The 12,508-nt window shown below is 38.1% G+C and overlaps 1 protein-coding gene across 1 annotated transcript; it reads right to left on the bottom strand.

Annotated features, from left to right (window-relative positions):
• Positions 1–1,778: 1,778 nt before the first annotated feature.
• Positions 1,779–12,314, bottom strand: LOC115591163 (uncharacterized). Its single transcript, XM_030432901.1, has 5 exons — positions 12,007–12,314; positions 9,454–9,786; positions 6,390–6,530; positions 4,269–4,324; positions 1,779–4,162 (listed from the first exon to the last, which is right to left on the bottom strand). Exons 1-5 carry the CDS (start codon positions 12,074–12,076, stop codon positions 3,965–3,967), a joined length of 798 nt encoding a protein of 265 aa, XP_030288761.1. The 5' UTR covers positions 12,077–12,314; the 3' UTR covers positions 1,779–3,964.
• Between the last annotated feature and the right edge of the window lie 194 nt (positions 12,315–12,508).

Below are 12,508 nucleotides of genomic sequence, written 5' to 3'. Positions count from 1 at the left end.
TGCTCGCTGAGAGGCAGCCTGCGCTTCGAACATCCAACCTGTCCGCCCTCTCTCACCAACAGACCCTCAAGCAGCGAAAAACAGCTCATGAGAATAAGAATAACCCAAGATCAGCAGCTGCCGGTCAATAGGGACTGCAGCAGCCAAAGAGTGTGGTGTGTTTACTTCGGGAATTACAGGTCACAATGCCCCATAATTAGCACTGCCCTGGTTCCCTGGACAAGCAGGTTGTAGGATTTTTCAATTGGAGTTCGGATTATTGCAAAAAAACAAACTCTGTGGCAAATACAAATATATCTTACTTACTTTTGTCCAGCAAAATAACTTAACTTTAAAATAAACTAATCAATATACAAGTCCGAAATAAAGATGGACTAGTGAGTATATTAGCATCTGTGTTCACTGTGATGATGTTTAATGTGACCGACACCTCAGTGGTTTCATTTAGCCACTTTAGTAACATTTCAAAATTCACAATGTGGGTATTAACTGACTTATTATATGTTGTAGAACAAAACTTGACAATCTCTTATGCTTGTGTGAACCACAGACATTATATCAGGCATTTAATCAAAGACCCATTTAAAAACCCTTATAGAGATGAGGGGACTCTCCTCGAGGGTACATTTAGAAGGTAGTTAATTCATTGATAAAGAGTAGGGCGTTGAAATAAGGTCAGAGTGTCAGTCAAAATCAGTCCTTCATTCAACATCAATTCAATGTCAACGCATGATGTTAGGTTCCACATGTTGAAAGGTGGAATGTTGTAACAACGTCGCTGATTCAATTTGCAAAATCTAAACCAACTCAAAACCAAACCACAATGTTGAAATGCTGGATGGGTTTTATCCAATGGCTGATTTTGTCCCCATCACTTTTGATGACTGTACTTTCCACAGATTGATTAAAATCTGGCCTAAAGCTAAGAATCAATCATGAAGGCTCAACTTGACTTGTGAATTCTTGGGAGCTCTTTTCACTACACTTCTACTTCTTGCAACATTTTATGCTCATTTTCTAGTAGTTTCAACTCCAGACTATGCCGTACTGATGTCATGGTTTGGGCACTGTTTTTATTTTTAATTGTTCATCCTCACTCTTCCTGTCTTGTCTTCTTTGTCCCTCCCTTGTGATACTTCCGATTAGTTGCAGCTGTCCATTATAATCCTCCTGCGTATTTCATCATGTGTTCATGCGTTTTTCTCTTCCTTTTCGTGTTAAAGCTGCCATTTAGCTTATCCATCTGTGGTCAATTGGTTAAAACTGTGTATTTAAGTTCTTGTCTTCCTCTCTCTCTCTGTCAGTTCATCTGTTAGCTTTTCCCCACTTTAGTCCTGTGTTTCTTGTGTTCGTCATGTTCCATGTGTTCCTTGTGGTTTCCTGCCTGTGTTCCCATTGCTTCTTCGGTTTGTACTTAATTTAGTTTTTGTATTTTTGTACTTTTTGTGCATTTGCCACCTGCCTTTTTAGGTCTTGTGTTTGGACTGTGTAACTTTTGGATTGAAGCTGGTCTGCGTAAAGTTCACCTTCTGTTGTGTTACCTGCCTAGTTTTGTGTGTTGCATTTTGGTTTACCTTCTCTGCTCCAGTGGGACAATTGATGCACTGTTATGCACAAGTTAACCTGTTGTAATCATCTCTCTGATCACTCTGACCTGATACCGATACTCCTATTACATTGCTTGAAATCACATATGTTCTGGACCATTTAAATGTCTTTTAATCTGAGCCCTTACTGTTTGTACCGACCACTTGACACTTATATATCCAACACTGATGAACAAAGAACACAAAAAATAAAGTTTATTGCTGTATTTTGACATTCATTTCTAAAATAATGTGCGCATTTCAAGAAACAGTTCAATAGCAACACCTGACAGGACAAGAATCTTGATAACTTGGTTCAAAAACAATTTCTGCTATTTAAAAAAAAACAAGGTTTTCAGAGCAGAGAACAAACTTCCATCGGTGTGTGGCTGAGTGCCGTGGACAACTATTTTTAAAACAACATATCGTCATTTACAACTTGGCTGATTAACATCATGAGTAACAACCAACATCCGGGCTGAAAAATCAACCTGTTTATGTGCCCTGGTGAACATAATATATACTGTAAGTTTAACTGTATACAACACATTAGTAACGCACATTAATAGTGAGAACATAAATCAATAGTTTGTCGGACAAATCTATCAAAACATCGAAAAGCACCCGCCAGAAGAGAACCTGAGGAGGAAACAGGCAGTGAGATAGTGTCAGATAGCTGCTGTTTGTGTTAAACTGGTGTGACAGAGTCAAACTGTCGCCATTGAGTGAATGGAAATTCACACCTGTGTTCTGTGAATATACAGTACTGTTGAGCTGTTGACAGATCTCTAATCTACAAATAGATTGTCACCATTTCCAGAGACTGTTTCATTTCACTAATGATTCTAAGTTTTGTTTATTTTAACAAAGGAAACGCCATGAGTCAAACGCTTGAAAAACCCAGAGATGAACAACACCGACAGAAAGGATATAAAATTACTAAACCTGAAACTAAAAAGGAACATGTAGAGATCTCACACCTCCTCGGTGAGATAAAGAATATTAAAAAGCAAGTCATTGACGTCACAACGGCAAAGTTCAAAGTCCAAATTTAGTTTGGAGATGAAAGTCAAAGCAAAAACGGACATTTAACTTCTTTGGAAATAAATGTCAGAGAGCTTTAAAGACTAATGGTCTCTGAATAAATATCTACCTCCAAGCCCTCAAAAATATATTAATACATTTGGAGACAATGTAAGCTCCAGGTACCTTGACTTTACTGGATAAGGCTGGCCTGTTTTTTTTTTTTCGTCATGTTCAACAAATCCCATGAAAAGACCAAAACCATCAATGTGTTCTTCCATCTCTCCACACTTTCTCACTGAAACATGTATTGAAATTTACCTCTACATTTTGCCATTGTAGTTTTCCGAAAATGTGACTCAAATAGGATTTTTTGTTTGTTTGCATTTTGGGGGGCAGTGATGTAATGTTACTCTAGTACTGTACTTTGTAGCCTACTTGTGCTTTACTCCACTTTCCCTTTTCCATTTTCTGCTACTTTATACATTCATGGCACTAGATTTTGGAGGCATACTGTATACTGTACTTTTTACTCCTCCTCTTAACAAATCTGATAATGGGTCAGGACGATATTCAGGGGACCTTTAGGGTACAGTATATGTATAGATGTAAATATATGTTTAATTCATTTCTACTTTTGATAGTAAAGAACTTTTATTGCCTGAAAATTTGTCAGACCCTTTGATATTTGAGTACTTCAATTAGTGTCTGATGCTTTAAGACTTTTACTCAAGTATTATCCATATGAGGGTTACCTTTACCTATGCAATATTTTAATGACATCTACTTTTACTAGAGTATAATTTTTGGGTACTTTTCAAAACACTGTTTTTGGGGGAGTACTTTTAGCCTAGTATTTGAACATCATAATGAAGAAACATGTCCCACAGTAAAACATTGTGTTGGCTCATTTGGTCACAACAATGGAGGCCTGTGGCACAGATGAATAACATACTTCAGACTATAGATACATACACATTGAAATGTGAGTAAGATCAGTTGGTTGGCTTTAGTCCTTTTTTTGGGCATTTTGTCTAAAACAACAACAGTACAGAATCTGACCATGTTTTAGCTTTAAGGGTTAACGACCAGATGATTCTGAAACGCACAGAGAGCAAACAAAAACCAAAACAAATCAAAATGTTCCAACTGTATCATGCTGGTTTGCGGTTTGCCACAGCATCTGTCTCAACATTTCAATCTCAAGACCACCAAGAACAAAGAGACACCCACACACTTAACGACTGATGCACGACAGTAACTCTTCCCCTCCAAACTCTTTTACTTATTATTGCAGGTTGCAAGTATCTCACTTACTGGAAAAACATTTTTAAATTAGGTCATCTCGCATATTTCTACTTAAATCGAGGAAGACCAGTTGCCTTACATCCATCTGTTCGTCCCACTCTTCTATTTTCTGTGATATAACTGACAGCAGCGTACTCTGTATCACTTGGATTTATCTCCAAAACTGCAGAGGGTCTCTTGGGAAAGTCCAGGACGCTGTAGACCAGCGAGGATGCAGGCACATTCTTGGAATCATCAAATATTTCCTGCAAAGATGATCAGAGTCACACCGAGGACTTTCTGCAGATGATTTAAATATGTAGTTTAACATTTTCATCAGTACAGGATGATGCAAGATGGCGGTGTTCTTACTTGTACAGTGGAGTTGGAGCCGTGTCCTGGTGGCAGTGATGGTGGTTCTTGTTTGTCTGTGTGAGACGTAAAACAGGTGAAATCAGGCAAATAATATGTTTAAAGGAGCGATATGTAAGACATTTTGTTTAACAGATCTAAAAAAAAAAATAACAATCATATAATGTTTTTTTATTTTTCATGAAACATTTATGTCAAAGACATTTATGTATTGTGTTGCAGAGCTATGTGCTGAAGTTAGCATGCTAATCAGCTAGCCCTGATCTTGAAAACCTCTTCCTCCCTGTGGTACAGAGCTGTTGAGCTAGCAGTCTAAACACTAAAATTCCCCTGGTAGTCTAACCAGCCACACAGCTTCAGTCATGGATGCATAAGCAGATTACAGTCACCAGTTCTCTGGTGATGAGAATTGAACGGGTGGCCAGCACTTAAAAACTGCACCTTAAATCAGTATAAGATGTCGATTTTAATTTGTAGCTTACCTTTGTTTAAGGTCAGAAAATGTTAAGTTAGTCAAAGGGAAGGAAATCTGAATAGAGCTGAAATGGAAGAATTTTTTCTTAAATTTGCCCCTGCATGCTCCTTTTGTTACGGTTGCCTTTTGTTCAAAGCTTTTTTTTGACTTTTGTTGACTGTTGTATTTGCATTTTGGCTTTGTGGACATCATCTTGTATAGTGTTTTGCATTTTGGCCCTCATCATCTATCCAAATTGTGACACAGGCATATGTTTTCTTTTTCAATTTTTCAATGGATATTATGGTAATATTTTGAATTCTTTATTCTACAGCAATTGTGTGATGCAAATCTGATGCTGTGACAGCCCTTCTTTGGACAATTTCCTCTTCCTTCCAGTCTTAATGCTCAGCTAAGACAACAGACATCCTTTTCCCTCTGGTGTTTCCAAGTGGTATTATTGTTTAAAGCCACTGTTGCAGTGGTTTCATTATTCTACATATTTTGCAATGTGCAATCAACATTTACTTCCTGATGATACACTGAAGCAGAAAACGTGTCTATTGCCAATTTAACACACAGACATGAGAGTTATATTCATCCTCCTATCTAGCTCTCAGCAAAAATCACAATACCAGTATGCTTATTAATACATTATCAGTTCAGGTTGAAGGCCATAGGCAGTGCAAAAACTGTTTTGAGTTGAATTATACAAGTTTATGAAAGAAAGCCCGTAGTTAATTAGGGGTCTTACTTCAATAAAACATATATTTGTTCTGGTACAGTTTGATGAAATCTGTCTGTATCCTCGTCTCTTAGCTCTATTCTGTATCATTATTATTATCGTTATGACTTGGCATTGCAGATGAGCTACGTGAGATGCAGAAGAGACCATCTGTCAGGTTGCTAAGCTGTTCAAAGCCGTGTTTGAGCAGCACTATCTGTGGACAACGGTTGGACTGAGGTTAGCATGACACAAGCGCACAGTCAGCAAATGCCTGCATTTGTATACACGTACGGGAATTCATCAAGTGTGGCTTCTGAGGTCACGGGGATGTCACAATATTTCAAAGAGACGATGTTCCTACTCAAAGTAGGCCAGAGGGGTTCGTCTCTGAAGTGAAAGCGCATCGGTAATAGTGAACAAATAATGCAAGTGTTTTTTTTTTTCCACCCACCCCTCTGTGGTAGTAGGCACACTCACATTTGCATGCATTGATGGAAGACTTTTCAAAAGCTGTGAATCATCACATGTATCAAAAGGATGTGAAACTGCAATCTGGTTTGCATTTTTTGAGCATGTAACCACACGACTGCACATTTTTTCCCCCAACAGAATAACAATTATTTTTCTCACCTTCACTGTTGTTTAGCATGAAAAATTTGAAAATTTAACTGACAAAACAGATAATTTGACAATGGACTGTCTCCGGTTCAAGTAATTCCCAGTGATAACTGACATTGAATAATGGAGTAAAGTTTCCTGGTGAATAAGGGGACACATTATATTTTAGATATCAATAATTCAGCTGAGTACAGCATTAAAAATAAGTCTACATTTCCATTAAAGCTTCATTATCATCAACCATGGGTCAGGTTAAGTCACCTTAAGTAAAGTAAACAAATACAAAGAAGAAGAGTATTTCTGTGACCGATAGTTTCCCTACCTTTGGTTCTCACGAGACACCAGATCAGGCATGGGAGTACTGCAGCCAGAAGCACTACAGGTGAAACCACAAGGGCAGTGACGAAGTGAGAGCTACTACGGCTGCCCGTAGTCGTTGGGATGTCACTCGGCATTGGAGAAACTGTAGGAGTTTCAGGGAAATCAGAAAACATACACTCACTCTGGTGTCATTGATCAAAAGATACCGAATTACTGTTTGTCTCAATGGAAACTTTCAACAACATTTTTCCTGGACAAGTACAAAAATACAGATAATTATATTTCATGACATGATGTGATACCAGTATCCTGTTTTAGATTCTATATTTTGGGGTTAAACTCAAGCTGTCACTTTCTCTAGTCTGTGGCCTAATAGGTAAATTAGGTGTCCAATCTAATATTGGTCAAATTGTTATTAATGAGACATAAAAGCAAACATTCCTTTTAGATAGATTAGATAGAATTGAATTGTATGTAAGCTAGTATGCAATGCAGTGGTATTATACAGTAATATCCTAAATCAGGTGGGTAGCTGAGTAATTCATCACGCTGGCACTCTGCTCCACACTGAAACTGGAATGTCTCGACTAATATTAGATTTATTGCCATGAAATTGAGACATCCATAATGCCAAGAGGACGAATCCTGACTGACTTTAGTGATCCCCTGACTTTTCCTGCAGTGCCGCCATGAAGTTGAAATTTGTGGTTTTGAGTGTAACGTCTCAGACTTATGACCAAAAGCCTGCAAAACTAATGACATTTCCATCATCTTCAGCTGTACTTTTGTTTTTGTGCTAAGTAGCAAATGACAGCATGCTAACATGCTAACCTAAACTGGTGAACATGATAAACAGTCCATCTGCTTAAAGGGGCTCTAGGTAGATTTAGAGAAGAGTTTTAAACTCTGAATTGTAATATTTAAGTAATGATGTAATATTACAAACTCAGAAATATTCATTTTTTCCATAACTGAATAAACCAGTTGCTCTCAGAGGCAAATAAGGTCCCAAGAACACTGTTTGGAGCTAGAACAGGTGGCAGGGTCCGCCAAATCAATCAATGAATATCTTTCTGATTTAAAAGTTCAAAACTACGTAGTGCAGTTTTATTATCAGAGTTACAACAGCAGGATGTTGTTTTGGGGACAATATACTGAATGTTGAGTGTCCTTCACCATCATTATATGTGAGTGTGTGTATGAATGGGTGAATGATCTCCTTATCCAGCCTTATATAAGGTAGAGAAACCCTTTGATTGCTGTCAGTTGACAATATCATGATCTATACTGCATTCATTTTAGAATCAGGATCAGCTTAAAGCGAAACTCTCGCCAAAAAGCAACCAAGGCTTTATTTGGGATTGAATATGAGTCAAACCTTCGTGTGAAAGCATAATTACGACAAAAGAGGCACTTTTAAGATTTACCGTAGTTTCTGTTTTGGGCATGTCAATTTTGAACGGGAGAGCATGGGGCAAGACATGCTAGCATCAAAATCGATATTTTTAGAACACTAAGAAGGCTCGACACAACATGAAACTTTGCTCGTAGCATCACCAGGGTCTCTACTCATGAACAAGAGCATTGAGAACATTGTTTGTGTACACAGAGTTTATGAAAAAGAAGGTTTTTGAACTACTCACGTTAGCTGCTGCGCTCCTGCGCGTCGCCGTCATGCCAGACAAAAAGTGTTGATCCCCGAGTGCGACTTGACAGGCAGGAGAGTAATGGTGAACCGCTCCTCAAGCGTGCCTGTCAGGTCGCACTCGGGGATCGACACTTTTAGCCTGCCATGACGGCAACGCGCAGGAGGTGCAGCAGCTAACGTGAGTAGTTCAACAAGTTTCATTTTGTGTCGAGCCTTCTTAGTGTTCTAAAAATAGCGATTTTGATGCTAGCATGTCTTGCCCCATGCACTCCCGTTCAAAATTAACATGCCCAAAACCGAAACTATGGTAAATCTTAAAAGTGCCTCTTTCGTCGTAATTATGCTTTCACACGAAGGTTTGACTCATATTCAATCCCAAATAAAGCCTCGGTTGCTTTTTGGCGAGAGTTTCGCTTTAATTGGCCAAGTGTGTGTACTAGAAATTTGACCCCGGTTTGGCATTTAGATCAGTGTACTTACACAGAAATAGACATACTGTAGACGATGATGGTACAATTTTGAGGTTCTTAAGTATTTCCATGTTCTGCTACTTTATATTTCCATAACACTAGATTTTGGGGGCAAACATTGTACATTTTACTTAGTGTTGTACCCAAAAGGCATACTTTTATAATAATTACTTGAGTAACAGTGTTAAACTTATTGATATTAAATGTACTTAAGTGTCAAAAGTCATTTTCTAGCGAAAACACTTCAAAAATACAAAAAAACAAAAACAAAAACATGCAAAACATTTGGCTCTGATGCAGGATATATTTCAAAAAGTGGCTAGTAGCCAAAGTTAGTGAGTTAATTAAGTGAGTAAAAAGTAAAACTACCTCAAAACAGTACAGTACTGGAATAAATGTACTTAGTTGCACTCTATTACTGTTTTTACATTACATTTATTTGATAAGTTAAGTAACTAATTACTTTGCAGATTAAATGCTGCATCGGAACCAAAGTTAAGCATCTTTTAAATGATTTTGTGGAAAATCTTTTATTATTATTGATAACAATAATAATAATAAGAAGAAGAATAAAAGATGATTCCAATGATCGGAAAAATGAGTATTGATTCATATCATCAGCCAGGCCAATTATCAGTCGATAACCAGCACATAATGTAAATATATGTGTAATATACTTTTAATGTACTTGTGTAATTCATTGTAGGAATGGAACATTTAGACAATTAATGCAGGAAGTAGAGGTGGTGGGTGACGTGTAACTGTGTGCTTGGCAGTAAACGAGAACATTGTTTATCTGCAAAAATGATCTGCAAAACATTTAATTTTTAGTGTCTATGACTCAACACTAGATGTCTTTACAGTATCAAAAGATCCTATATCTTATTAGTGTTCTGATGCTGCACAGCTCACAGAGTGTAGTCACAGCGAGTAGAGTTTGACCTTACCTGTGCTGCTTGTGTTCTCCTCTCGAACGATCAGCTTCACCTTATCGCTCTCTGTGGTTCCTTCAGTGATAACTGTGGCCCAGTAAACTCCACTCTGATTTAGTGTGAGATTTGTAAGGTGCCAAAATACGGTATAATTATCAGGGTCAAAACTAAAATGATGCTTCGTTTTGACCTTTTCGGGGTTATATTCATCTATCTTTTGTTGGCCGTTTGGGTCTATATATTTATTAACAATTATTATCTGATTGTTTTTTGTGATACTGACATTAAATTTGAATTGAAGGTCGATGTTGGTGCCAGGGATCCTGGTGAACTCTTCTTGGCTGGAGACTGCATGGACACAAAATAAGAGATGTGTATGATTAAGAGGACACAATCATTAGTACTCCGCCCTCTGGCTAAAAGCAAATCTCAGTAACCACAAAGCAGAACTAAAAAAAACAATCTAAACCAAGCTGACTGCACCCTGGTTGTGTTATCGCTGAATTTAACTCTGACTTTGTCTTCCTGCTCAGGTGGAAGTTACTGCACTTTACAACCCCTCATAGCACTCAGTGTAAAACCCGCCTTAGAGACAAGCTAATGTTATTTCAAGTGAAAGCTAGCTGGCAAGATAGCCACTCACTATGAGCTTCAGCTAAGGCTACAACTAAAACACTGGTTTCAAGTTGTTAGCTGTGGTTGAAAATATCCTTTTTCATGAAAACAGTTTGGTGCCAGTAGCCAAACTGACATCTCAGCTTTTGAATTTTGTACGCAGTATTAGTGTGATTTTGTGTGATTGCGTAACCTTTAAATGGCATATTAAGCGTATTAGGTACAATAATTGCATATGCAATTTGTAATGTATGATTTTCTTGTCCTGCTCTGTACATGCAATGCTACATCAAGCATATGTCTGTCCATCCTGGGAGAGGGACCCCTCCTCTGTGGCTCTTCCTGAGCTTTCTTGCATCTTTTTCTCCCTCTGTTAAAAGGGTTTTTTTTTCTCAAGATGCCAAATTTTTCTTCCTTGAATCAAGGGTATAAGGACAGAGGCTGTTGTTCGCTATACAGATGATACATACATGTACATGATGATACATACATGTACATGATGATTGATTTGATTTGAATAATTACAACTACATTACATTTAAATGGTGTACATGTGTATTTCAGAAGCCAATAAACATTAATAGTAGCCACGATGTACAGTAGCGAGGCCATAGACCTGTGCTGTAGCTAAACAGTTACATTAAAATCCTATTAAATGTGAACTGGAAATAATCAAATTAAAGTTTTTTTTTAGCCTACCCTAAGGCTGCCTAAGGTGAAGTGCAGTAGCCTCTCTGCATGTTAAAAGTGGGCTAATGCAGATTCTGAGGCAATGATTTTTGAGGGGCAAACTAATCAGCCCAAATCAAGCACAATATTAAGGCTCCACAGCCTCTCTGTTCACAAGTTAGTAATACCAACACTTTTGGGCGCTCATGCACTCTACAGAAGTAGGTGCAATGACTTATCTTACGAGAATGTATAAAACTGCTCCTATCAGAATGTTATGAATCTTTTTGTTAGCAGCACACAGACTATTTAGTTCCATATTTATGATAATTTATATGAAAAAATTATATTCTATGAAATGATTTCTTTGTGTAGTCCACATTTCACCTGCTAGTGCAATCTGACTTTGGAGAAATACCCTGTTGTTAATGACTACCGCCTCTCTTCCAACCGACAAATGAACAAATTATTCAACTAGCGTGTTGTGACACAATGATACTGTAACCACATTTCAAGCGGCTGAAACGTCAAGGAAGGAAGGTCTGAGACGTTCAGACTGGAAATCATGTGATCACCCAGAAGTCAATGTTTATTCCTGGTTTGTGCCCACTGGACATGGTCAGACAGGGGTTTTAATGTTAAGGTTGGGGTTAGTGCCAGAGTAGATCTAGGTATCTGTTGAAATTAAGTGCCTGAATAGATTTTACTTCATTACATTACATTACATTATATTACATTACTACTAAACTCTATTCCCCTTGTTTCTTTCTCACTTGCAGTTATTGAGTTATGGTTAGAGTAAATCTAGATCTAAGTTATATTTGTCAAGGACAAAATTTAACCTTGTGGACTATTTGCACCACCTTTTCCAAAATGTTCCTGTAAAAACAGTCAGTTTATTTGTATTGCCTGATTTCACATGCAATGTCTTGGTGAGCTTTAATGTAAATATTTTATTGAATTTATCATTGCCACGCTCTTATTATCTCAAACCAGAGCATCCATTCTTGACATTTATTAAGCACACTGTCCCCATTTTAGTTTCCTCTTCAAAACAACAGCAGACACCAAGCCAGAATGAGAACACATAACCTCAGAAACAGGGTTTGTGGTCAACTACAGAATACCACTCAGTACATGAGTTTCATTGGGGAAAATGAATTATTTTTACAAGCCAAATAGGCTAAATATGATTCTAAAGAAATAAAGTAAAAAATGTATCTTTAGCTGGTGAAACCCACCACACCTCAGATGAGTGTAAAACATCAAAAGAACACGGCTTACCTTTGGATACCATGTGAGCTGCGATGATCAAAACTAACCCGAGAGGCACTTTGACAATGTTGTCGGCCATGATAGAAGAAATATGTCGCTTGTGGGCCTGCTGAGATGGCCCCTCAAGGCTCCGAGCGTAATGACTCCTTTGCGCTGCCTTGGTGCGTTGAATCCTCTGGTTTTGTTACCTCTACTGAAGTAGCAGTCTGGGTGCCTGAGAGGAAGAAACTGTAGGCAGGAACTGGTACAAACACCGATTTATCTACCTACAGCATCACAAGCACCTCCTGTAACGGAAGACTTCAAAGAGTTTCATGGACATGTGGTACAGGCTGAGGAGCTCAGACGAAGAGGCTGTCAGTCACATGAGGCGTGTAAATTTAGAAACAGCTTCCCTATTTTACAGAAAGGAACACAGTCAGAAATCTTGCACTCAGAAGACAGCCTCAGAGGTCACTAAGTCGTGGAAGTCAGATCGAAACGGTAAAGTTGAAGTCAGTGAAGCAAGAGT

This window comes from Sparus aurata, chromosome 11 (assembly GCF_900880675.1).
Source record: "Sparus aurata chromosome 11, fSpaAur1.1, whole genome shotgun sequence".
Taxonomy (NCBI): domain Eukaryota; kingdom Metazoa; phylum Chordata; class Actinopteri; order Spariformes; family Sparidae; genus Sparus; species Sparus aurata.
This window is presented reverse-complemented; position numbering and strand designations above follow the sequence as displayed.